This window comes from Manis pentadactyla, chromosome 5 (assembly GCF_030020395.1).
Source record: "Manis pentadactyla isolate mManPen7 chromosome 5, mManPen7.hap1, whole genome shotgun sequence".
Taxonomy (NCBI): Eukaryota; Metazoa; Chordata; class Mammalia; order Pholidota; family Manidae; genus Manis; species Manis pentadactyla.
In genome coordinates this window covers 1,515,361-1,541,994 of record NC_080023.1, presented here as the reverse complement: position 1 = coordinate 1,541,994, position 26,634 = coordinate 1,515,361, and the positions used below count along the sequence as shown (strand labels likewise).

Here is a 26,634-nt window from a genome sequence, read left to right as displayed (position 1 = left end):
CCTGCTTTGCTTCCGCAGGACAGCAGGCAGCGCTTTGGAGCTTCCCTGGGCAGCTTATCCTTCGGCCGGGTCTCCATCATTTGCATGTCCGTCAGTAACTTAAAGATGGCCGTGTCCATAGCGCTGCGCTTCTCAGCCACTCGGCGTCAGTTCGGCCCAACAGATGGGGAGGAGATACCGGTGCTCGAGTACCAGATGCAGGTACTAGCTTCGCAAGGATGACTGCATGTTCTCAGGAATTCGCACACTTCCGTTCGGGAACTGCTGCCTGGTTACTGGGAGTTGATCAAACCTCCTCAGGCGGTTCACAGAGCCGCTGACAGGAAGTTACCAGGAAGGGGGCAGCGTGTGGGTGGGAGGCTTTTCGCAAATTAAAAAGTTATAAAGGAGTCTGTGCGACTAGCCAGGTGAGGGAACCAGAGGCACGTGCTGTGCACACGTGGCGGCTCTGCACATCCTCGCAGGCGGCCTTGCATGTCTGGGCCGTGCTCTTTGATTCACTCGCCCCGTCCCTGAGAAGTGACCCCAAGAGAAGCAGCGGCTGAGTGTGCAGCTCCGTTCCCGGGAACATCATGAACAGCAGCAGGTCCCCAGAGGTGAGGCCACCCTTCATGGGGCTGCAATGCAGGAAGCTGGTTGCCACCAGGAAGGGGGATAAGTGTTACTCCAGGGCTGCTCCTGGTGCTTCCTTACCCACCACAGACGGGGCTTCACACCGGCAGTGGTGTAGTTCTAATCCCCAGGTTATGGGTCAGAGACTGAGGATCTCCTAAGTGGCTTGTATCAGCGGTCAGCGGCTAAGTCTGGCCCAGCCTTGGGCCACACTCTGTAAGTCAAGGTGCAGTGGTGAAGGTTGAGGAGATGATGACAGAATTGTAGTTTCTGTTGATGTTTTTCTGCTATGGCTGTGAGCCCATATTAATAGTAAGTAAGGAAAAACAGGGTGTCCTGGCTCCTGTGTGGCACACATTGCCTGCCACCACCACTGATCCCATGGCTTGTGTGAGGTCACAGTGCACCTGACCACCCGGCATCAGGGCAGCTTAGCGGTAAGAGAGTCCACCCGAGCCGCTGTGCCTGGACCCCGACCTCCAGGCCACCCCTCCTGGCAGTGGGCCCTGGGCGAGGAGGCACTTAGGCTCTGCGTTGTGGTGTTCTCATTCTAAGTGGTACTGGTTAGGATGCCTCTCCATGGGGCAGGGGTAAGGATTGAATATGCTGGTCCCTGGAAAGCAGTTGGCGGTGCCCAGCTCTCAGCATGCAAATGGTGGGTGGTCGTGTCACCATGGTGGAGACTGTCCCCACCCCTCCATACAACAGCGGATGGGCACAGGCTGCCTCCTGGGACTTCTGGCTCTCTGCAAGCCTCAGTTTCCCCATCTGGCTCAGATGAGGGTGATCACATCATCCCTCGCAGGCCCACGAGGCACCAGCCGTGACCTGTGCATCCCGCATACGGCACAGCAGCCTGGTTCCTTAGTCCCCGGCAGGCAGACATTCAGCCCGTTCCCGCAATCCCTGCGGTGGGACAGCCATGGGCAGTGGGCACTCAGCTGTGACTTGAGACTGTGGGGGCAAGCACCGCTGAGTGGGCAGAGCACCTGGTGCAGGTCACACAGAACCGAGGCCTGGGGGCCACCCAGGGTAAGGGGCAGGGCCAGCGAGCACCCCTGGGTCTGCAGGGTGTGCGGGATGCGGCTGGGTGCCCGTGATCTCGTCTGTCTTGTCTATGGCAGCAGTGGCGCTTGCTCCCATACCTGGCGGCTGCCTACGCTTTAGACCACTTTTCCAAGTCGCTGTTCGTGGACATGGCAGAGTTTTACCGAGACGTTCTGAAGAAGAACTGGAGCGCCAGGCAGGTGAGAGCGTCCTCTTTCCTCCACAGCGTTTGTTGTTTCATTGGCTGGATCAGCGGAGAGCCAGCCTTTCTTCAAAACAAGCTCAGTCAGCCGGCTGGTGGGAGGAGGCTCTCCCTGGGCTGTGTGGCCCCGAGGCCTCTCACCGTGGCTGGGGAGCTTGGGCCTGGGTCCGTCTCCTGCTTCTCAAGGCTGTGCTGACATGCCTCAGGCTGTGAGTTCAGCTGTTGTCCTTTTGAGAACATGATGGTTTTGCAAAATCCACATTCCTGGCCCCTAGTGGCTTTCATGCTTCTGATCCTTTCATAAACAACCCTACAAAGGTCTGAATTCTGGATTTGAGTTGACAGACAAGGATTTGTGCCAGAAATGAGCGTGCAAATCTACTGAGATCAGCTGCTACGTAAAACAAAGCCCTCTGCTGATTTCTGTGTGACTGGTTTATGAATTGTTTTTCCATGGTCCCTGATGCTGCCTCCTGGCCACAGTACAACGTGAGTCACAAGAAACAAATACGCTTGAAAACAGATTAGAAACCCTGCAGATTGGGGTCAATACAACACCCTAAATGCTTGTATCAAATCAGCTCATTTTGGAATAGTCGGCACAAACAGCCTGGTGCCAGGAGGGGTGGGTGAAGGGCAGCAGGGCGACCAGCAGGGTGCGCTGCTGGGCAAAGGGGGTGCCTACAAGGGACCTTGGCGGAGAGATCAGGAAGGCGCATGTTCCCCAGCGTGAGTCATTGAAACTTTGCCAGCTGACGTTGGAATTGTTCTCCTGTTTATAATGTCAGAAAGTATAATGGTGCTTTATTCTCTCTGAAACTCAGTGTTTTAATCCTGGTACAGTGGGACCTAAAAGTAGCCCTTATGTGAAGTAGGAAACGCAGGTAAACAGATCATGTCATTCAGTGGGTGTGTGTGCGTCTCTTCCTCTTAGTTGGTCTTATTAAATGTCAGGTGGGAGCAAAAGCATAGGTAGGAGCCGAACCACAGAGTGCCCGGGGCCACTGGCCGGGAGCTCGTCCCTCTCAGGGTCTCCTGTGGATCACCAGGGGCTGTGCTCTCCGGGGCCGTCCCGCCCACCCTCTCCTCAGAGGTAGCGCTGTCTCCACTTCGTGTTTGCTTCCTGGCTTTCCTCTGTCTCACCACATGGCTGGAGGCTCAGCATGTTGCCTGGCCTCCATTGGGGAACTTGATGTAAACTGAGTCAGACGCGCGTCCTGTGGTTTGCCTCCCCACCGCCTCTCGGCCCTGGGGTGATTCGCTGCACAGAGCCATGGGCCGTTGTCTTCACTGCTGGGGACCATATGCGTGAACGCAATGCTCCCATTCCTAGAGGAATCCCTGTTCTTCAGCTAAAATTGGGGCTCTTTGTCCACAGTCATCGGGTGTCTTGGATTAGACTGGAGGGGACGTAAACCTCTGACGCTAGGGCTGAACTGATTTGGCCCCTGGTGTCACCTCTTCTCGTTGGATTCCCTCTCTCAAGGCAGAGCTCGGACGTGAGATCCACGCCTTGACGTCAGCTGGCAAGCCCCTGGCCTCGTGGACTGCCCAGCGGGGAATTCAGGAATGCCGGGAGGCGTGCGGTGGACACGGCTATCTGGCCAGTAGGTTTTGAAGAAGTGTGCCTGCCCTCGCCCCTATCATTTGACTCGAGACCAGGGGTCAGCAAACTATAGCCTGTGGGCGACACCGGCTGCCATCGGTTTTTGTGAATAAAGCCATGGCCATTCGTGTACACGTTTTCTGTGGCCGTTTTCACACTATGATCACAGAGTGGTTGTGACAGCCTAAAATGCTTGCTGTCTGCAGAAACGAGTTTGCTGGCCCCTGCCCTGGACAGGTCCCTCGGCTGTCTGATCATGCCTGACGCTCCCCTCAAAGTCTGGGGATATGAAGTGAGGAGAAACCACATAAAGGAGCCCACAGAAACCGGAACAGAAAGCAGATTATCTGTTCGTTTGAATCGTAACTTTTTGGTTAATGTCTTGATAGTAAACTTGCACAAGAAGTTTTGCTCTGATGAAAAATGCTTAAACTTAGTTTTTATTGGCACTAGCTGTCCGGGCAGCTGGTGTGTGGCTAAGGGAGCAGGCACCCGACAGCCTAGGCCGGCTGCTTTGCCGCTCTCACTGCCTAACGGTGGGCGAGCTGCCCCACCTCACTGTGCCTCAGTTTTCTCATCTGTAAAGCAGGCATGGTCATAGGAGCCAACACAGGTTCTCACCATGACTAAGTTAATACCCATGAAGTGTTTAGCACAGTGTTGGCAGGTGGCATGTGCCCCATAATGTTTATCTATTATTGTTATTAGTAGAATCACCATCATCATTATAGTCGATGTTATTATTTGCAGCTTACCCACGGAACTTCCTGTGTGCTAGTGTTAAATAACTGATCGGGAACATCTAAGTATGTTCCCAACAACTCAAGCGGCAGAAACCTTATGGACGGTTTATAGCTGCAGAAGCATTTTGGGCTTTGGCCAAGTTTGAGTGTTTCAGTGACAGTCTGTAGGTAATTATGCGCTTTCAGTGACGGTCTATGCCAGTTACTTCTCGTGAGGGGTGAGGGGTGGCCGGCAGTGTGGCCCCTCGGCTCCCCCCACCCCCACCTTCTGTCATGAGAGGCCTCAGAGGGAAACCGCTGCGCTGCCCAGCTCCCCGCCTGCCTGTTTTGTTCTCTGCGGTTGTTGTTTGTTGGTCTAACTCATTGAGATGCCGTAAATAGTTTAGAGTCCTTCCAGTTTTAAACAGAATGAGGGAATTGAATCGTATGGCCCTGCAGACAACAAAATAGACTGAAAAATGTCATTCCATGTACAAACGCTGGGCTGCAATCAGCAAGCCCGAGCTCAGCAGGGATACACGTAAAGACCTCTACTGGTTTTAACATACATCAATTGCCAATTATTTCTCTAAGGTCACGCCCAGCTCTTCATGTTAAGTAGTCTGTGGCATGGCACAGTGAGTTAGGAAAACAATCAAGGTGTTACAGGCGACGCCAGCCTTGTGGCTGCTACAGAACACCTTACACACTCGCGGGATGTGAGCATGGGAAGTTAGGTCCCACTCCTTTTCCTGCTGATCCCCCCCATCCCAGCCTCACACTGGGAGAACACGCTCTGTCAGAGGCTGGAGGCCCAGGTGAGGACCGGCTGGCAAGCATATTTTATAAAATATTCAAAGGATCTGGGACACTCCACTGGCAGGAGAGACAACAAAAGAAAAATGAGAGTTGTCTTCAGATATTTGAAATTTCTTGTTTAAAAGAAGGTTCATTCAGATGTAGAAGAAAGAAGGGCCCAGGGCCCTGGGTGTCAGCCCCCCGGAAGCGTCCTCTGTCTGTCTGCGGCCCCCACTCTGGAGGGAGCTCATGCCAGGTGACCTTCAAAGCCGGGTGGTGACAGTGTGCTCAGTGCTCACCAGCACCGTGCTGGCTCTTTCCCGGGGGCGGGGGTGCCCCTTCACCTGCCCGGCTACCTTACCGGGTGTCACCACTACGGTTGGCCCTTGAACAACTCAGGGTCAGGGTGCTGACCCATGTCATTGAAAATCTGCATATAACTTTTGACTCCCCAGAACTAAAACTACTAACTGCCTTCTGTTGATTTTATGGTAGCAAACAATAAAATAGACTAGTATCTATAGATGCTTTATGCATTCAGGACATACCTAACCTTTTCTTCATTTTTTTCAATATTTCTTGGCTGTGCGGTTCATATGCAAGTTTTTTCAAATTGTCGCAGATCCCCAAAACCTTTTCTGGTGTGTTTATTGAAAAGAATCCACGGCTAAGTGGCCGCAGCACAATTCAAACCCAGGCCGTTCGGTGTGAACTGGAGCGGCTGATATCTGGAGGCTGGGGGCTGGGCCGGGTGGGAGGCAGGTCTGGAGTCCAGGCCCAGAGGGGTCGGCATGCTCCTCACGTGCGTGCCCCCTGGGATGAGATTCTTGGCTCCCGTTGCAGTGAATCGCCTGGGCAACCTCAGAGACGACAATGACCCGAACTGCACATACGAAGGTGACAACAATGTCCTGCTGCAGCAGACCAGCAACTACCTGCTCGGCCTGTGGGCTCGCCAGGGCCAAGGTGAGCCGGGCCGCGGCCGAGTGAGCCCCGGCCAGGGTGCCCTGAGCTTGCCAGGAGGGGACTGTCACTCAGCGGTGTCGGCCAGGGCAGATGCTGGGGCACTTCTGGGATGCGCTCTGGTTTGGGGTCCACAGAGCCCCTGGGTGTGCTCCTAGGTGGCGCTCGCTTTGAGAGCCCTCTGAAGACCGTGAACTTTCTGGAAGCCTCTTCAGACATCCTTGGCCGGAGGTTCGAGGGCCCCAGCGGCGGCGGCTGCCTGGACTCCTCAGGTGAATATGCTCTCTCCCGTCCCCCTCCTGTGGGACCGCGGTGGGCGGGCCTTGCCCCGGGTGGGGCCTCTGGCCATCACAGCCAGCAGCAGGGCCGGGGGAGGCCCTGGGCCCAACGCCCAGTTGGGCTCCGACTGCAGAGATGGAAAGGGGCCGGACTGCTCCCCATGGGTGAAGACTGGCAGGCGTCGGGGGGCCAGTCTCTGTCCCGCCCACTGCCTCTGGGTCGGGTCCCCTCACAGGGGCAGCTGTCTGCTCAGGGCTCCTGCTCCGGGCCTGCTCTCTGGGCCCGGTGGTGCCTCTCTCCCTGCCCCCGGCTGCCCCCCAGCACCCCCCGCCTCATTTGCTGCTCAGCTCCTGTTCCAGCCTCGGCTGCGGTCAGCATTTTGTCTCTCTGCTCCTCTCACTTGGACACAGTTATCCCATCTGCGCAGGCAGTGGCCCCACTTTGCTGTCATGGCGCCTGTCCGTGGACAGCGGGGGGCGCCGGCCATAGGTGGGCAGAGGCGCAGGTTGCAAAGCTCCTGCCAGAGCACCTGCTCAACCTTGGCCTGCGGTCTCTCTCTGGGGGGCACTTGCTCTTGTGTTTTTGCCCACTGACTCTACACATTTCACTGAGCTCTTAAGGGGTGAGGCGAGGGAATACATCCTGAGCAGGTGGTGGGGTGGTGGTGGAGGGGGCGGAGAAGCCTGCAGGACAGGGCCTAGTGCGGGGGGGCCTGAGGGGAGGAACTGGGGTGCTGCTGCCTTGACCCCAGCCCCTCCTGTCCCCATCCCCATCCCCACCCTGTACTGTACCCTTCCGCATCCCTGTCCCCCCACCTGTGTCCCGTCCCTGGTATCCTCCGTTTGTGTGGAGCACGTCACCCTCCCACAGCTGGGGCTCCGGATGCCCAGTGGCCCGTCCCAGGTGGAAGCCAGTGTCCGGGTCTGGGCCCACACCTGTTGCTATCCGGAGTGCAGGGTCTCGGCCACAGTCCCTGGAGTCTCCCCGCGGGCACTGAGACGAGGCTGTAGGAGGGGCAGGGCTGGACCCTCTCCCTGGCTCTGTGTCCCCACTGCCTACTGCCTGGCTCCGAGGACACACCTGCCTCCCATGCTGTCCCACTCGCCCTTAGCTCCTGTATCAAAAATGGCGGCCTTGAGTCACACCGACACCATCGTCACCTTACCCGCTAGCACGAGTGCACGTGCTGCTCGCTGCCACCCGAGCACTTGTTTCCCAGCCCCTTGAGACTTAGCGTGGAGCTGGGGCTGCATCATAGAGCACATACTTGTGGGTCGGGCGTGGCTGACTCTCCTGGTGAGTCACCCAAGAAACCGGAGGCGCCGCTCACCTGCCAGGACAGCGAGACCCCTTCCCTGGCCCCAGGTCTTCCCCTGGCCCCTCTGCACCCCTGCTGTGGGCATAAGGTCGGTCCTGTACCCTCCTGCCACAGTTTCCTGGCCTGTGCCCTGGAGTAATAGCAGTGCCTGGCTCAAAGGCTTTTCTGAGGTAGACAAGCTGACACGAAGCGCTTGGCACAGTGCTCGTGCCCTAGACGGGCTCAGTAACTGCCGACAGCTGTTCAGACCCACAGCTGTGTAGGGGTCTAGCTAACCATGGAAATCACCGTGGAGATGTCGTTCATTCCACCACACACTGCCGCAGAGGCCCTTTGGCGTGGCAGGAGGGCACTGGCTCTGCAGCCTGGAGGCCCCCGACTGAGCGTCCCTGAGGGCCTGGGGCCACTCGGTGCCCTGGGTGAAGGAGCTGCTGCCGTCCCTTACGTGAGGACGGAGAGCAGCAGGCCAGCCCTGCGGGCCTGCATCCCCTACTCACGTCTTCCAGAGAGACTGAGGTGGACAGCAAGATGGCGCCGACCCATCTGCCAAGCCTGCAGCCCTGGCGGGGTGGACCCCAGCTGCCTGTCACCCTCCTCCTCCTCCGGGAGACCTTCCTGCTAGTAATGACTTGATTTCTCACTGGCCACCGCACTTTGTTATAATTTTTCTGGCAATGACTGACCTTACAGTTTGTCATCTGCCGTTTTTTTAGCACCTAGAGGAAACAGGACACGCTTGAAGATCTGTTCATCATGGGTACAGAGATCTCCAACCAACAGTTGCTGCAGAAAGCACTAAAAAACGACCTAGTCATTCTAATAACATCAACCCAACCAGAATTTTCCCTAAAACCATCACCTTTGTAAAATCAAAAGGTAAACAAGTGGCCCGCCTGCCTCCTGACTGTCCGCCATGCTCTGCTCGTGTTCTTCCCACTCGCTGAGGCTGTGGGAGGAAAGGCAGTTTTTGTCAACCAGCATCAGGGAAGTGCCTGGGCCACACCAGGTTGCTCCTGGGAGCACCCTCATTTCTGCAAGATCCGTCTAACAGTGGAAGCATTTTCTGGAGGAAAAATGCAACAGTGATTCCTCATTTCCAGAAGAATTCTGTGGCTCGTCCACGTAGCTAAAATTCATTTGGCGAAAGCTGCTTGGCACTGAGCACGGATGTTTTCCACGCCGAGCAGAGAGCTTGCAGTGCCACCAGCCCCTTGTCTCAGGCCTCGGCTCATCAGATCCAAAATCTCGGGGCGGGATTGCCACTGGACCTTTGGTAAAAATTACATAAAAGACTTAGGACCCCCAAGCTCTGCAGGACTGGGCGCAAGGCCATCTGGTATTTGAGGGCGGCCTCCTTGGAAGTCAGAAGCTTTTTCTTCAGGGAATAAAATGTTCATTCGGAGAGGGAAGGGCAGGCCTGGCCCCCGTTCAGGTTCCTTGGGTCTACGCACAAGCATGTGCGCTGGGGATGGGTTTTGCCGAGGGTCCCGCGCACCTGAGGACCATCACTTCACGTGAGGCCCATCACCGGCGTGGCGGGACAGGCTGTGCTCAGCTCCAGCCACAGGATGACGGGCAGTCGAGCGGTTCGGAGGGGGATTCAGTGGAGTCCCGAGGAGTCCCTGTGCCCGTGGCACTCCGAAAGCAGCTTGTGACCCAGGGCGGGCATAGGACAGATGCCGTTAGCAGCCCCCGCCAGGAGCGTCCTGCCGAACCGTGCCAGAGTTTGGTCATAAGTGGTTCCTCACTTCCGGATGGATTCCGTGGCTTGTCCACACAACGCCCTGCTCATCGTCACCTGCGTGCGCTTTCCTGTGTTTGCTACGGACTCTTCTCCCTCCCGTGCAAACATGTAGAAGCAACGTGATGTACTTTTTTATAAAAAATTAAGAGCTGAACGTGGAGTTTCTAAAAAAATAAGGGTTCAAACAACACCTGCTTCGAGCTTGCTTTCCATGAAGCACAGAGCAGACCCCGGATCTGTCATCGCTGTCAGGCACCGTGGGTTACATCTGCTGTGGACACCACCTGGACATTCAGGAAGCTTCCGCTGTAGCGTGCCCACCGCAGAGGGATGCCTTTAAGGGCTGAGTTTGGGACGAGCTTCGACAGACGGTGAGGGACAGTGGGCTGCGGGTGAGGCGTCACTGGGCACGGGGGCCTCTGGCTCCCATGAGGACTCAGCACCGGCCATTTCTGGCCTCAGCAGCTTCCTTGGGCTTTGTTGCTATGTACATACGTCATGGAAAATGCCAGTCTCCCGACACCCCCTTTCACCGCTTGCGACGGCCCACCCCCTGGCAGTCAGTGAGGGAGCGGCAGTCTCCGGGCCTCCAGAACAGGCCTTGGTCAGAACGGGCCCTGTCCGCGTCTGCTCTGGTTCCGCGCTGGCTGCAGGGACGCCCTGAAGGACGGCGTCTGGGCTCTGGATGCCCGTGGGCTCCGCGTGTCGGTCCCGGGCACAGCCTGGGTGCGGAGTACAGCAGGAGCTGCTCTCCCTGGGCCTGGGCCGACGTCCAGAGTTGAGGCATGGGCAGGGCTGCCTCCCTCTGAAGACCTGGGGGACCCTTCCTGCCAGCTCAGCCTCGAGGGCCCAGCGCTCTGGACTGTGGCCGCCTCACTCCCATCCCTGCGCCACCCTCACTGGCCTCCCCGCCTCTCATATGGGCGCTTGTGTTGGACGCAGGGCCCACCCACTCCAAGATCTCATCTTGACGCCCTTAGCTGGTTATATCCGCACAGACCTTCTTCCCAAGGAAGGGCACATCCGCAGGTTCCGGGGCAGGACGTGAACTTGTCTGTTGGGGGCCCCATCCACCTGCGGGTGCTGGGAAGGGTGCCTCACCCCAGGGCCCCCTCCATCTGCCTTGCTGGGCTCCCGGAGAATGGCTGTGCAGATTATGTGTCCAAGGAGCCTGTGTTCCCTCAGCAATCCCTCTTGGCAGCTGTGCAAGCTGGGGTGGCTGCTTGCCATCTCCAAGCCTTCCTCTCCTCAGCCCTGGTAACTGTTTTACTCTTTAATGGAGCTGTCAGTTGTGCTGTGAGGATTGACTCAGAATCGCTGTGAGACAGCCGGGCCTGCAGCAGGCAGGATCCCAGCAAGGGCTGTGACCCTTCCCCGGAACAGCTGTGACCAGAAGCCCCAGACCCAGCGTGGCCAGATCCCTCTTGTCCTGGGAGCTCTGAGCCAAGAGCAGCTGCCAGGCTGAAGGGACCCCTGCGTCCTGCACACCCCAGTGCCAGACCTGTGCCCAGGTGGGGGTGAAAGCGTGGACTCAGCCACACGGCCAGGTCATAACACCTCTTGCTCACCAGCTGCATGCTCTGGGCACCCCCTTGTGCCCCACATCCTCAGCAGCACAGCTGGGCAGGGTGTTTGAGGAACTGTGAAATTCTTGGAGCATGGCTGGTCCACAGGAGGTGCCATGGACGTGTCAGCCCCAGCTGAGATGTGACGAGAACGACAGGGTGTGGGCAGGCGCCTGGGGCAGGGTGAGGCCGGGGGCTGCGCCCCTGGGCCCTTCCTGCGGTCTGCCCGCTCCAGCCTGGCTGTGGCTCTTTCCCCTCTGCGGCTGCCTCTCTTCCTCCCCTTGGGGCTGCAGGGAGGAAGGGGCATGTGGGGTGAGGCCTCAGGGAGCCTGTGTGCGCTCCTGGCTCAGCGGCCTGCCAGCAGCAGGGAGGTCGAGGGTTGGGCCAGCCCAGTGGACGGTTGCCCCTTCCTCCCGTCGTTTGTCTGCCATCTGCCCTAAAGTCGTCCTGCTGTCCATGCAAATATGGGTGGCACTGAGGGCACGCGCCCCCACTTCATGCAGACTAGCACGTGAGCGCCAGCCTGAATGTGCAGCCATTGCCAGTGGGGTGTTTGCCCTCACCTCGGGGTCACGAGAAGAGTATGGGACTCCTGAGGCCTTGCAGCAGAGCCAGGAAACGTCCTGTCCCTGGTTAGCCCCTCCCCCTGCCTCAGTTTCTGTGTCTGTGAACTGGACTCACACACGTGTCATGGTTTCTGTGTACACAAGGTGCCTGCATACCATGTATCTATGTGAACACAGGACACATGTCAGCCGCTCTACCGTCACCTTCTCTTGTGTTTCCTGTTTTGAAGTCCCCCTGGCAGCCTACGAGTGGTTGGTTTGTTACCTGCTCCAAGAGAGTCACCAAAAGTTGGATCAAGAGAAAAGGTCAGGAAAGAATGACTTTGATGCAAGAAACAACTGCCAGGTAAGTGCTTGTGTCCGCCCCTGCCTTGTCATTCCTGGCCCCCAATCCCTGTGTCAGCCGGACGTCCTAGTGGTGGCAGGCCCCGGCCCTCCAGCCCTGTGACCTCAGGCCGTTGCCTGGCCTCTTTGCACCGTGGTTTGCCGTCGGATGGTGGCAGCTCCCAAGCCAGGCTGTGGAAGAGTGTGGGCCTCCTGGCAGCCAGAGCCACAGGAGTGGAGTTGGGACATCAGGTTGTAGGAGCCTTGGACATGCGGTGTGACTGGGACACCGGCCCGGGTGCCCCGGCTGGCACAGTGACGGCTCGATGGCTTGTGGCGGTCATGCTGGTGTTCAGCACCAGATTCTGCTTGTCTGCTGCCCTCCACAAGGAGCTGTGGCGGGGGTGGGCCCAGCTCACCCCTAAGCCGGGAGGGGTGGCTTCACCTGCAGGCACACACAGCTGGAAGCAAAGCTGCCAGGGCCTCTGGGGACCTGCTGGTCACACTTGCCCAGGGGTGGAGATGAGATGAGATGGGTCTTGATTGGAGAGGCTCCTGCCAAGGGCGAGTAGACCAGGATCTGTCCCACAGACTCAGCAGATGGCCAGCGTCACCGAGCTCCATTCAGCTCCACAGGGACCGGCCACAGCCTCAGAGAGGACCCTTCAGAAGGGGCCGGGCCACAGTAGGCTTGGCATTTGGAAACTGAGGGGTGAGTGTTAATTCATCCCACATCACCACTTTCTCTGCTGTTGGATGGTCTCTCCAGAACTGGGAATAGAGATCCTCCCAGGTTATGTCATGACCCGAAGAGACAGAGGGCACGGAGGTGCCCGTTCCCACTGCAGCTGAGTCCAGGGAGCCACCCAGAATGTCTGTAAGCTCGGCACTCTCTCTTAGCACCCATGCCCGCTGCCTAGGGCCTGGGGCCTGGCACATGCTCTCTGACAGCGGAACCCTATGGGTGGCTCACCTGTTTGAGACATAATTTGCCTTTAGATGTTTGTTGAAGAACTTCAGGACAGCATTTCAGTGGTTCATGTGGCAAAGTAGGGTGGGGTGCCAGCCGGCCCAGGACTCCCTGGGGAGGGCGGTAGAGCTGACCGGCACACAAGCTGAGAGGCAGCCACAAAGAGCAGCTGTGACCATGGACAGCAAGGGGGCCCTGAGGCCTGGAGGAGAACGTAATGACCCAAGAGGGGTCTGCGTTTTGCGCACCTGGTCTGGGTCACGGACCATTTTGAGAGCAAGCGCTGGGTCATTTCTGACAGCCGAGAGCTGCCCGAGGCCCGAGCTGGGCGTTCAAGGGTCCCAGGGAGGCCGTACGCCTCCCATGTGGTCACCCCAGCAGCAAGAGCGTGCGAAGAAAACTTGAGAGAGTATCTACATGACCTTGAGGTGGGACGAGCCTGCTAAGACAGGAGACTCGGAATCTGTAAAAAAGAAACTGTTGCCTCGGACTGCATAAACGTTCCCTCTTTCTGAATAGTGGAAGATGCCACAGACAGAAGGCAGAGCACAGATCATAGGCTGGGGAGCACGTGGGACTCGGAGCTCACAGAGCGTCCGCGGTGGGGAAAGACATCCCGCCATCGAGGGCGGCCTGCCTGGGAACCAGGGCCAGGGGCACGCAGGCTGGCAGACAGCATCCAGAGGCCAGCGGCCATTCCCTTCGCTGTCACTGGCTGTGAACGGCTGTGTCCCTTTGGGGCAGTTTCTGGCTGCGTTGGTTGAAATACAAAATTGCTTACCCCTGACTGAGCTGGGGAAGTTTATTAGCCTTTACCTATGGGTTCCTGCCAACAGCTGCCATTTACTGTCTACTGGCTACAAGCCAGGCACACACAGGTTCTTAAAAAAAAAAAAGGTGTATTTGCTGCATCTTTTGGTTAACACCCTCACATGTTCCAAGTGAGAAGATACAAAAGGGGGGTGGTGGCGTCCCCTCCCCTGGAACCAGCCTGCCACAGGTTCCTTGGGACTCCATCCAGAGCTGCGTCCAGTGGCAGATGAGAATGTTTCTCCCCCAGCCGCACACGAGGCTCCTTGCAGCCGTCACACACCAGGGCATCTCTGATGCGTAAGGAAACTGAGGCCAAGAGAGGTGCCCAAGGTCACCTGGCCCAGCTGTGCAGGCCTCCATTGAGCCCAAGTCTGTGGACCCCAGACCCGGCCCTTCCCTGAGCTGCGCACCTGACCCCTAAACTTGGACACTTTGGAGTTTGTTTTGCCTGAAGTCCCCATTACTTGCAATCAGAGCACTCCAGACATCAGCATCTGCATCCTGATTAGTTTGTCACGCCTTCCCTGGGTTACTGCGGGTCGGGGCTCGAGAGGAGAGCCTGGCCCGGGGCACCCGGGTGTGGCAGGGAGGGCTGGCAGTGGGCCGCCCCCTGGCATCAGGTGTGTGTCTCTTCATGCTCGTACCCTCGTAAAAGCCTAGTGGACTTCGAAGCCGGCTCTCCCAAGGCCAGGTCATTATCTGCCGCGTTGTGAATCAGGCTCAGCGGGCCTCAGGATGGCAGCAAGCTCACACAGAGCTGCGTTTCCAGGCCTGCTGCTGGCCTCTGCTGTAAGACCTGGTCAGGGGCGCTGCTGGGCCAGCCTGGCCTGGGGGATTCAGGAGGCTCCCAGGAGGGGAGGAGCCGGCAGCGCCTGAGCACCTTGGGGCTGGTGCACGTTCACCTGTATGATGTGCTCCAGTGAAGTAGTTAAGTCGTTAAGGGCGGGTGCTGGGGCCAGACCCCTGGGTTCAGGCCCTTGCCAACTGACCGTATTGCAGCCCCAGGGTTGAGGCGAGGTCGAGGCGATGTGCTGGGAGCATTTAGCTTGGTCCTTGTCACCCTCCTGCTTCGTCAGCTGTGGCAGGTCCTCTCTGTGAGCACCCACATCCCCCAGCACAATGGGACACCAGAGCAGAAGGGGGCACAGACGCTCTGCAGGCCCAGGCTGGCCCTCGTGTGGAGGGCAGTGGGAAACAGGGCACGTGTCCTCTTGGCACACAGCAGCCCAGCCAGGTCAGGATGGGCCAGACTGGCAGGAGGCGGGACAAAGCATCCTCCCCGGAATTTTCTCCTGGGCCTCTTTGTGTCAGGGCCCCGGGAGGGCCTTGAAGGTGGCGGCCGGTGCTGGCTCTGAAAGTCAGAGCAGGCCATGGAGGCAGAGTCACCCTCCATCGCCAACACGCCCCACCACCCCGGCACGCCCTCCTCACCTGCGCCGTTGAGTGCTGGCTGGCACTCGGGGCTGACGCTGGGGGCAGAGCCATGCCAAGCGCTTGGCAAGGGCCTCGTGTCAGCTTTCCCCATCTTCCCCGTTCATCACCGAGAAGGATTATTTTTTTAATTTCACAAGTAACACATGCTCATTATAACAAATCAGGCAGTGCATGTACTGTTTTTCTAATTTAAAAAATCTGGTAAAATGATAAATTGGAGATGGGGAAGAAAAGCTAGTAAATGAAGCTAATGATTATCAGGTGTTTTCAGTATTGGCTAAGAAAAGAGTTGGGACCAGAAGCCCTGTGGTGAGCCCCTGCCCTCACAGACCCAGCTGGCACCAGAACCTCTGTGCAGACGCAGCTCAGCTGGGGGTGCCCCACCCCGGCCTCCAGTCAGCGGGCCCCTGCTCCTGGATGTGAGACAGGAGTGGGAGAAAACTGCCGCTTCAGGAACCCGAGGAGAGGGGCCGGGGTCACGGGCACAGCTCGCTAGCGCCTTCTCAGCGGCCCTAGGGGCAAAAGTCACTGGATCTTGTGTCCTTGGGGAGCCCACTGCAGGGCCAGGCCAGCGCAGGGCAAGCACCGTTGTCCGTGGCCCCCACCCGGGCGGGACCGAGCAGGGGGCTGTCACCTGTTTCCAGAGCGGCTGCAGCCCCAGTTTGTTTCCGTGCAGCCTTCCAGTCCCGTTTCCACAGTGATGCTCCACGCTGCGTATCTGTACGCTGCCTGCCCCGGTCTTAGTGCCCTCCTGGAACTGGTGCTGTGGCTGGGCCCAGCTGCCCGCTGGCGACCGCGGCCCTGTCTGTGGTCTGTTTCCAGGTGTATTACTGCCGCTCCTTGGCCCTGGCGTTCCTGGAGCTCACCGTGGTGCGGAGGTTCCATGCGTACACACATCAGCCCAGCGTGCCGCCCTCGCTGCGGGCCGTGCTGGGGCGGCTCAGTGCCCTCTACGCCCTGTGGTCCCTGAGCCAGCACACGGCGCTGCTCTACCGAGGTGAGCCCCTGTGGCGGGCGCCCTCTGCTTGTCCCGGAGCCTTGGCCTGTCCAGGGAGGGCCCACTGCTGCATGGATTTCCTGGCGGAAGGGCCCAGATCCGAACTGGAAAGCGGCTTCAGATGCACAGCTCCCTTCAGGCCCCTTGCAGGCCGTGCCCAGTTGGGTTCAGAGAGCACTTCCGGTGGTACACTGAGCAGGAGCCGGTCAGAGAGAGCTAAAGCCCACAGCGCTGGGCTCCACAGAGCACAGATACTCACTGGCCCAGGCTCCTGGGGAGGGGCCTTCAGGAATGCCCTGTCTGGGGACCCAGGAGGGCTTCCTGGAGGAGGTGATGCCTGGGCTAACTCCCGGAAGATGGGTAGAAATGGGATTTTCTCAGTATTGTCCTCCAAAGAAGCCCTTCCGGACACTTTCTGGATTGTCCCATAACACATTAATGCTACAGCTGACCTGCACATCTGTTCACATCCTGGGCTTTCTTCTGGGCCTTAGGAAGAGTGAGGGGTTTTGCCCTACCCCTGGCCAGGAACCCAGGTCTTCCCCCTGTGGGCTGGTGCTGCCCCATGGAGGCAGAGAGAGCACAGGGTCAACAAAGGGAAGGGTGGGCTTGGCCGCAGAGAGAGTGGCAGGCAGGGCAGGGTGCAGGGCAGGAGACTCTGAGACGGGACAAGTCCGAGCAGCCAGTTTTCTTCAGCAAAAATCAGAGGAGCAGGTTCTATGTCTGCAGGTCTGTGGTGCACAGGCCAGGTCCCTGGGCCTGCTGGACACATGGCAACACCCGCAGCAGGGGGGGCCACCACCCGGCCTGGTACAAGTGCAGTGGCAGGGAGGGGCCCCAGAACACAGCCCTGTGAGGGGGCCACCGCTGGGCTCAGCAGCAGGACATTGTCACAGGAGAGGGGCTCCACGGGCTCCTGCAGGACTAGTTCAGAAGCCGTGTCAGGACGATTAGTGTTTCTGGGTGGTAGCGGACCCCAGTATAACCGGCGGTGTGTTTACAGGTGGCTACTTTTCTGGCGAGCAAGCAGGTAAAATGATAGAGAACGCCATCTTGGACCTGTGCTCCCAGGTGAGTGGTAGTCACCTTTATATTATCGCGGTTTCCACGCATCGACGCAGCCACTCTGTATTAATTCACACGCGCCTTTGCTTCTCACCTGTTTCTGTGCATGCCGTGTTAACGAGAACAGGAAAATCACGAGATTATTCTGGGACAAGAGTGGCTTTTGGGGAATGCCACAGAATCCGTGCACTGATGAGCTTTATCTCTTGCATTTCAAGGTGCACCACCTCCAACTTAAGGTCACGGTATTTGACCTGTGTATTGTATGCGTTCACTTTGGTCACCCAGAAACCTCAATGGCCTGGGCCTACTTCATGGCCTGGTGGCTCTGCCCAGCCGAACTTTCTACAGGCACGGTCATGGTCTGGAGCTGCACCGACCCACATGGCCACCGTGAGCCACATGGGGCTGTAGGCAGTGGATTGAGGATGTTCAATTTTCTTTCATTTTAGCTGATTTACACTTAACAAGCCATGTGTGTTGGTGCTGCCTGCCTGGCCGAGCAGCCGCAATTGCTGGTACTGTTCCTGGGATGGTAGGAAGTGAGGCAAAGCTCTGCCAACCTTTGATCCAGCGTCTCAATGACAGTGACATGCCACTGCGTTCTCCTCGTCAGGGCTCCGAGTGGATGTCGTCAGGCAGTAGCTTTGGGGTGGGTTCACGCTGCCCTCTGGGTCCACTTCATAAGCAGCATGCCTCTCTCTCTGTGGGATCTGGGTAAGGCTGCATCTGTAATCACTGCACATATATTGACCACACTTACTTTTCTTTAAGTAGAACCAGTGGCAGGAAGGGAGTTTCCTTCAGGTGTTCCATGGTGGTGAATTGTTTATAAATGCTACGGTTGTTTCCCTTGCCCTCGAAGGCAGCCTCCCTGGGCACTGCGCAGCTGCGACTGAGGCCCGCGGTCATGTCCCGAGAACAGCCCACACCTTGTCTCTACCCCCTGGCAGATCGGGTCCTTTCACCAGGGAGGGCTGGTCAGCTGGATGGAGGGGCGCCCACTCTTAGTCCTGGACAGGGCCAGCAGTCCCAGTAGTGTCCGGCCCCGTGTGCCATCTGTGGGTGCATCCAGGCTGCCTCGGCTCAGGCCAGCAGCAGGGCAGAGACCCCTGGCCTGAAAAGCCAGGCTGTCCTATCTGGCCCTTCATAAAGTCTTGCCCTGCTGGTGGTTCCCCTCTGGGGCAGCTGGGCCTGCGGGAGCTCCCGACCTGCAGTGAGAAGTTATGCGTGGCTGTGGGGCGAGTACTCACCTCCCCCTGTTGTAATGTTGGCTCTGTGCCAGCTGGCTGCCCTCAGCCTGTGTCACCGAAGTTACTGCATTCTGGTGCTTTCTCCAGCACAGCCGTGGTGTCTAACAATTACTTTAAGGAAAAATTGTTTTTGCATTTCAAGAAATTCTTGGGAGTCTGCTCATATAAATTCCACTTGTCATACCAAAGAACGATTTGAATAATGAAATGAGAGAGTAATAAAACTGAACGGAAGAGCGCTTGCATGACTTTTCCAGGTGCCCATAAATGCCTTCTCTGTGACTTTTCCTGGGCATATTTCCTATGTTGGAACAGCCACTGCCCAGATAAGTCAGGGGTCAGAGACGGACCTGAGGACAGTTGCCAGTTAGCGAGCTGCTGAATCGACACTTCTACGAGCAGCCCCTGCCTGTTGGAACAAATAACACGTTGGAAGTCTTGAGTGAATAGCAACATGGTGAAAATATTCAGCACTCACTGAGGGAATCTGTCATCCAGGCCAGTGAAAAGACCATGCACTAGTAACCCAGCCGCCAGCAGGCCAGGGTTACTAAACAAACACCCGGGGCTTTGTTACTTGGTCTCCGTGGAGATCTCGGGGCGTTGCCAAGTGTTAGGACTGTGTTTCCCAACAGCTGAAAGACGATGCGGTGGCCCTGGTGGACGTGATCGCCCCTCCCGACTTTGTGCTGGACTCACCGATCGGCAGAGCCGACGGCCAGGTCAGAGCAGCCTCCCCCCCCCGCCCGCCCCGCGGCCGTGGGAGCAAGTTGATCCAGGGCAAGCTGGCCACTCGGGGGGCTGACAGCCGTTGCTGCAGAGCCGGAGATGACGGCGGGCCAGGCAGTCCTGGCGCCTTCCGGGAGGTCCTCACGCAGGCAGGAGGGAGTGGCTGGGAGAAGCCGGGTGGTCTCGGGCGAGTCAGCATTCCCCAGCCCGCCGCCCCCTAGAGCTGGGCAGACTCACTGCCCTGTAGGCCGCATGCCGAGGTGAGGCCCGTGCGCCACGCCGCCTTCGGATCCCTGTCAGCCAGGCCGCTCTCGCCCTGCTGTGCTCCCGAATGATTCCAAAGAGCAGAGCTTGTCGGGCAGCTCCCGACTGGGCCCCCCACTAGCGCCCCCGTACCTGGGACCGCACCTGTCCCCTTCCTGTGCCCCCAGCCTGCCTGGCCTGACCCCTCTGCCTGGCTCCCCGCCGCCATTTCACACCAGGCGCCCCCTGCTCTCTGGGCTCCAGCCTCACTGCCCTCCTCTCTGCTTGTCCATCGTGCTGGGCACATCCCCACCGCAGGGCCTTTGCAGCGCCCTTCCCGCCACCAGGGCCCTTCCATTCACCTGGGTCTAAGCAGAATGCGCCCCTCGAGAGGTTTTCTCTGGCCTCTGGCTGCAGGGCCCCCCAGGCTCGCGCCCCCACCTCTTCTGCTGTGTGGTCCCTGCAGCATTTGCTCCTGAGCCCACATGTATCCCCACATGCTGGGCAACGCTCACAGGTCTGCTCAGGGCCTCCCAGCTCTGCACTGTACCCCCTACAGGTTGTTCTTACCATGGGGACGTGGTGTTTCAGAGTGTTGTAGTCACATGCCTGATGTCTCACGGCTGTGAGCAGTGGGGCAGGCTTCAACCCCACCCAACCCCTGCCTCCTAAGGCCACATTCTTTCTGCTGAGACACCTGCCTCCAACTCAGGCTTTGCTTCAATGGAGACTGAATGTAAGGGGATAGGAGCTGTCCACCTGTCCTCAAGGAACACTGGCATCCAGCCTTTGTGAGGGCATAACAAACTGACGGGAGGGGCAGGTGCCCCAACCTCTGAGGGCCCAGGCCACACTGGGTTGGGGTGGGTGCAGCAGGCACAGGGTGGGCAGGAGGGAGTCAGGAGGGGTGGCGATGGTCATATCTGTGGAGGGTCTGATGTCTTCTGGCTGCAGGGCTGGGCACCTGCCATCCTTCCACAACCACTTTGCCAGGGAGAAACCCAGTGTCCCGAGAGGCCAGGTGGGTTACCCAGGGTTACCCAGCCAGGACGCATCCAAGCCAGGACTTGGGACAGAAAACGGAGTGAACCTTGGTCACATGGTGTGGCCAGGGTCCCCGTGGGAGCGTGGAAGAGAATGCGCCCGTGAGGCCTCACCTGACAGGATGGTTTCTGCAGTTCCATTTCTCCCAGTTTTAGGAGTGATGTTTTAGCCAGGTGCCACTAGGTGAGAAATTCATTTTAAATGAAATAACAGCTGCAGAAGATTATTGAGGACACTTACCGAATGGAGCATAATACTCCAGATTGTGAAATGTAACCTCAGATTTATGGCCTGCGGTGGGAAAAGCCTGAATCTGTATCTTTGGGAGCTAGGGCAGCAGGGTGCTGGGGAGCGGCTGAGTGCAATTGCAGGTGCAGCGAGAGTGGCTGCTCCAAAGAACATCTGTGGCCATCAGATAGGATGCAAAATAGGCACCACCACCCCCCGCATGGACCAGGGCCTCGCAGGTGGGTGGGTGTGGCACAGTTCAGAGCTGCAGGCGGTGCACCGTGTCTGTGGCCGGTGAAAAACCAGCCACCAGCTACCCAGGATGCTGACTGCCTTGCTCCGAGACAACAGCCGCTCTCCCAGTTTCCTGGCCAGGTGCCTGAGCTGAAAGCAGTTCAGGTTTGAAAGCCCTGGAGGGGAGGACTAGGTAGCCCAGGAGACTCAATCTGGTGGGGCAGGCAGAGGGGGGTGGTGAGCCAGGCCTGGTGGCCCCGGGACCACACAGCAGGGCCCACCAGCCCGGCACGCTGTCATCCTGCTGCCCGGCTGCACCTGCGCCATGCCAGCTGGCAGCCACACGGTGTGAGAGGACAGACTGCGGAACAGGTGGTGACGCAGGCTCGCAGGGTCCCCCGATGGCCGCCCTGATTAGGAGACAGTGTCCGCCTTCCACAAGGATTCCCAAAGAAAAGGGTGCACGTGATGTTTTCATCATAAGTGCTCTTCACAGTTCTTCATAGTTGCGTTTTGCCAATTGTTTTCTGCTGAAAAGAACAGGGTTTATATAAATTTAAAATTATCTAAAAATTTTTATAAAAAGCAACAGGATAGAATTTCCTATATTTTTAACAGAAGCTCCTGAGAGGAGGTGCGTTTACCCTCTCAGCCGCTAAGGAATCTTTGCTCTAGGGCCCGTGTGTTTGTGTTTCCTGCAGCTCTACAGAAACCTCTGGAGCGGTGTCCTGCAGCAAAGCCAGGTGCTGGAGCGGGCCTCGTGGTGGGCGGAGGTCTCCACCAACAAGTCTGTCGTGGGCAGTCGGAAAGCCAAGCTGTAGCTACGCCAGCACAGGTCCAGCCAGTCTAACTGAGCAAATCAAGCTAATGACGACATTGACCTCAAATTCTAGTTCCAGGAAATACGATTCCTTCCACTCCCTGAACGTGCATCCCCGCGCTTACCTGCTGGTTCTCCCACTGCACCCGAGCCCACGGGCCCCTCCTGGGCTGGGCTCACCTGAGTCGCACCAGGAGGAATAACACCTGAAGCACAGGACTGGTTTGGAAAAAGCCTCTACAATCGCATCTGCTTGGTGGACTGTCGATTTTTGATCATTGGAACTTTACACATTGTATTTTCACATACTAAATATAATGCTGACTGCTCATAATCAGGGATTTTCTGGTCAGATACTCTGCATTTATCTGAGGTGGTTAACAAAGTGTGCTTCACTAAGCACTGAATGATGCCAATCTGATTCTTTACTAACCCCAGTTTGACTTTATCACATAATTAAATTATATTATAACCTTATTAGTTTGCACTGTTGATCACCTAAATGACAATAGTTTGAGTTTTGAGGAAAAGAAAAAGAGTTTTATTACTTTGCTGTGTGGAACTAGAAGTTTCCTTCAAGGAGATGTTTCCAAAGGAAAACAATGCATAGTAACTGGAACGTCTCGTCAGTTTAAAGCGTGACCTCGCAGCCTCTTCATGGCTGTGCATCACTTTGTTCCTTGGCCAGTGCGGTGCCCGCGCTCCTTGGCCCCAGCGAGGGTTTGCTCTGCACACTCTTCTGCACTGTGAGTGTGCGTGTCCTCAGCGTGGCCAGGTCTGTGGAGACCAGACTGAGGGGGGTTCACAGACATCTCCATCCTGTCCCTCGCCTGCCCGAGGTCGGGATGGTGGGCCGGCAGGTGGGTTCTCACCCTAAACCCATCTCCGCTTCCCCTGGGCCCCTGATCGGTCCAGGCCCTTGTCATTAGCAGCCCCAGTGCCCTCCTGATCTCCTGCCCTGGAGGCCCACAGGCACCCACAGGGCAGAGTGGTGCTGAGCAAAGGAGGATCGGCTCTTCTCAAAACAGCCTGGAGGACCCCGCACACATGAAGGGCGTGGGCAAGAATCTGTATTTAAAGACTGAATTTCAGGCTCCAGAAGTCATGTGGGCCGTTACTTCTCCAGCCTCAGGCTCATGCCTGCAGGGAGGGTGCACATCACCCCACTGGGGCCAGGAGATCTGCGTGGGTAGCTTAACCGCGTGCTGGAACTTTCTCTTCATTACCTCACTGGCTCCTCAGACAGCAGCGAGCTGTGTTGGGTTATCATGTTCCCTTTATAGATGAGGAAACTGACCCTGAGAGGCTAGGCCACGGCCACGGCAGACGGCCAGGAGGTGGCTCCTGCACGGACGCCCTGACGTTCTCGGGTCCCGGCAGGTCGCTGCCAGGATCAGTATTATAGTTTAACTGGGGAGCAGTCCCACCTGAATTTAAGCCCTTCGTGTTTTTAAGGATATTGTGTCCATTATACTCGTGCCTGATCTCAGAATGGGAGCAACAGAAGATGCCACAGACCCTCAGCAATTTAGATGGGCCGGTTCTGAGCTCAAATCCAAATAGATTGGAGCCTACTGATACCAGGAGGGGTTGTTCCTCAACCAAGAGCCCCTCAGGGGCCCCCAAGGCCGACCACCCCGACCCGGGGGCCCAGCCCCAGAGTGCGTGTGGGACCAGGGGCCTGCCAGCTGGGGTCACGCCAGTTCCTACCAATGTCCCCTTGTAGGACCAGGGCGTCATGGACGGCGCTGCTCTACCCAGCCTGCGGGACTCACTGCTCCTGCCGCCGGTGTCTGCGTTGCCCTCCGCCGTTTCCGTCCTCTTCCTGTCGCCTCTGGAGAAGCCCCCAGGCCCTTAGTTCTGGGTTCTCATGTTTTGCCTCTTTTATCCACCTTGCTTTATCATGAAGGCTTGGGTCTGAAACCACCTGTACTAAGAAAAAGGTCAAGGAAGTTGTCTGGGGTCACGAGTATGCTGCGCCCGGGAGGGTAACTCACCTGGGCCCTGGCGTCGGGCAGGCCAGGCGCTTGACTCGGGAACCCTTTGCCAAGCATGGCTGCAGCCGTCACTGCACTACCTGCCTGTCCTTACCCACTGGCAATGTCCTCATTCCCAAAGCGCAGAGCTGGCACCCGCGGCAGACGGAGCGTGTTAGCCAGCTGGGCGCGGAGGCCGTGCATGGCAGGGGCCTGCGGGGCTGCCTCAGTCCCCACCCTCGCCGCCTGTCACTGCCTTAATCTGTGGTGGGGCCCCTGCCCGCAGTCCGCAGCTCCTGAGGGCAGGGCTCTGCCTGGCGGCAGGGGTGGAGTAGGGTGAGGTACAGACGTGGCACGCAAGGTCCTTTACAAAATAAAACATTTGGAAGCACTGCGGTAAAAACTTGAATAATTGGAATAAAACTTTAATCTCATTGCTTTGTACCACTTTTTCTAATTATAAACCAGCACGTGGATGCAACACAGACAAGTTCAAAGAAGAAAATGTCACTTATAACCCCTCTCAGAAATAATTGCTAGTTGCGTATCATTTACTTTGAGGCCACAGGGCCCAGGACCTGGTCTGCCGTAACCCTGGGGTTGTGTGGGTTTGCCCCGCCGGCCCCACGGCCAGGCGTCCACAGTGACTTGCGGCTCCGGGCATCCTCCCCTAGCCTGGGGAGCCCTCTGGATGGCCTCATCCCCCTATGGGTGACGCTCTAGCTCTCCCCGCTCCAAATGCCTTCCTCCTCTGGGTATTCGTGTGCATGTGGGTTTTCTAACAGAAGTGGGTCATGCTTTTGCTGGACTTTTTTTTCCACTTAAAGGCATGCCACAGGCATTCCCCCCTCAAGCCGCGGGACTGGACAAGGTCAGCAGACCCCCTGAGGCTCATGGGGCTTTAGGGTTTCTGGCCTAAGTGCTCCTTGGCCGTCATTCGTGCACATGCACCTCTGGGCACCGGGTGGTTCCTGGGAAAAGCCTTGCTGAGACTGTGCGCTTGCTGGTGGCCTTGTGGTAAGGCCTGAGTGGGGGCGGGAGAGCCGGCGTGGACGAGGGTCGGAGGAGAGTGGGGAGGCAGGGCCAGACTGCCTGGGCGGATCCGAGGGCACCACTGAGGAAATGGGCCCAACGGAGCGTCCACCTGCTTCCCGCCCTAAGCCCAGCACGGGCCAGCATCGCAGCAGGGAGAGCGGGGCTGGCACGGAGATGGCGTGCCCCCAGCCGGCTGCCCCCAGAGGGCCGCAGCGTGCATTCTCTCGAGGAGCTAGGCTCTCGGTCCTGCACCCTCGCAGACAGTGGCTCCGGGGTTCTCCCTGATGCCCGTCTGACGGGTAAAGTGAACTGGCGTCTCCAGGGCAGGCTGGCTTTTCTCTGCTGCCAACTGTGGCTAAGCATGTCTGCCCTCATATTGATGGCCTATTTCTGTTGTTCTCCTGTGGTCATTGCTGTCTTATTCTTTGTCTAATGGATGACTTTTAAAAATATTTTTTGATTTTAAAAATTTTGTACATATCAAGAATAATAAACCTTTGACAGATCCATTTTAAATTGTTTTTCCTCATCTATCTTTTACCTTTTAGTTGTATTTTTTCTTTTGATTTAATGTGAAGTTTAAAATTAGGTACAAATATGTAGATATACGTGCCTAAGTATAGATACATGTGTATTTCTATCTATCTAACTATCTATCTGTCTGTCTGTCTGTCCGTCCGTCCGTCCGTCTGTCTGTCTGTGTCTATCTAGCTAGCTAGCTAGCTAACTATCTCTCTGCCAAAAAATTAGGAATCATTCATGCCTCTGCCTTTGAGGTCACATGGAAAGTCCTGTCTCCCAAGAAGGTCATTTCTATGTTCATCGATTTTAACTTGAGTATGTTAAGTAACTGACTGGCAACTGTTCCAAGCTGTGGTGTGAGGTCGGGATCTAAATGGCGAGCACATCGAGTAGCGCGCCGGCCTGAAGCACCCGAAGCACCCCCGTGTCAGGTGCCAGGATTATCTGCGCTCCCGGTGCCGCCCAACAGGCCCCCGGTTTGCTTTTATAGTCGACTCTGGGGCCACTTGCTGTCACAAACTTACACCGGGGACTTTTCTTGGGCTTTGGGCTTTGATCCCAAATCCAGGAGGTATATGTAGATATACGTGCCAAATCCAGGTGAGACTCTGAGATCCCAGGGTTCATGCCGGCTTCTAGGCAGGTTCTTCCGCCCTGTTCCCATTTGGCACAAGGACCAATACGGCGAAGGGAGAGTAGGAAGCAGCTCGTCAGGGTGGTTTCTCCCAGTACACTTGCTTGCAGGATGGAGGCTTGCTCACTCTCAGGTGCTCAGTCCTCACCATCTGCACTGTGCTGGGCGGGAACGTGCTCAGCCTTGCATTGGGTTCACATGCCCCATCCAGCCAAGCAAGGGGCCCCCCTGTGCCAAACTGTTTTCTTTGCAGGAGAAGAGTCACTCTTCGTCTTACAAAGGCTGCACGGTTGGGACATGAAAACAAAACCTGAGAGCATCTTCTGGGCATGTGCTGGGTGCTAGTTGGCTTGCAAAATTCCTGACCTCTCTTGAAATTCTTCATCTTGGCTCCAGAGCATGGCTTATAGAAACAAAATCAGTTTTTAGGAACATTTTCATATGTCACCATCCTTAAATGTCTCTTCTGGCAGCCTGGAGGGCTTGGTGACAGCTTTTAAAGAGGCTTTGGAGTTAGGCCAGGTTCAAGTCTCAGGTGGTCACTAGCTGTGAGGCCCTGGGCACGTCTCTTGGCCTTCCCAAAGGTGTCTCCTCCTTTACAAGTTGTGGCGCCCACCTCCTGAGCCTGTAGCAGCTGACTGAGGTGGTATATCATGCAGCCCCGGACTTGTGCAAGGGCCACTGGCCTGAACCCTTGCAGCTGGGCCCAGGAATTGGCACTTTCTATAGCACTGCGGTTAGCCCTGATGTGGACAGTCTTGAGGACCACCACCTCTATTATGGACCTGAGTTCTGGCGGCAATGGGGTGGTCAGTGCCCTGGGGCTGGGGGTGGGGCATCCCAGGAAGCTTACAAAGATGCTGAGACAGACAATGACCATGGCTGGTCCCA

The 26,634-nt window shown here is 57.2% G+C and overlaps 1 protein-coding gene across 8 annotated transcripts in view; it reads left to right on the top strand.

Moving 5' to 3' along the window:
- Positions 1-22,053, top strand: part of ACOX3 (acyl-CoA oxidase 3, pristanoyl) — a 44,782-nt gene extending 22,729 nt beyond the window's left edge. For 5 of the 8 annotated variants that reach the window (XM_057501997.1, XM_036921304.2, XM_057501999.1 and 2 more), the window contains exons 9-18: positions 19-201; positions 1,737-1,859; positions 3,348-3,468; positions 5,831-5,953; positions 6,109-6,222; positions 11,653-11,768; positions 15,786-15,960; positions 16,964-17,031; positions 18,914-19,000; positions 21,458-22,053. In XM_057501997.1, the coding sequence (XP_057357980.1) occupies positions 19-201; positions 1,737-1,859; positions 3,348-3,468; positions 5,831-5,953; positions 6,109-6,222; positions 11,653-11,768; positions 15,786-15,960; positions 16,964-17,031; positions 18,914-19,000; positions 21,458-21,577 (1,230 nt within the window). In that variant the 3' untranslated portion in view covers positions 21,578-22,053. Of the gene's footprint in view, positions 1-18; positions 202-1,736; positions 1,860-3,347; positions 3,469-3,673; positions 4,779-5,830; positions 5,954-6,108; positions 6,223-11,652; positions 11,769-15,785; positions 15,961-16,963; positions 17,032-18,913; positions 19,001-21,457 lie in introns of those variants that run through there. The other 3 variants (XM_057501996.1, XM_057502000.1, XM_057502002.1) reach the window with 3 other exon arrangements.
- Positions 22,054-26,634: the final 4,581 nt, after the last annotated feature.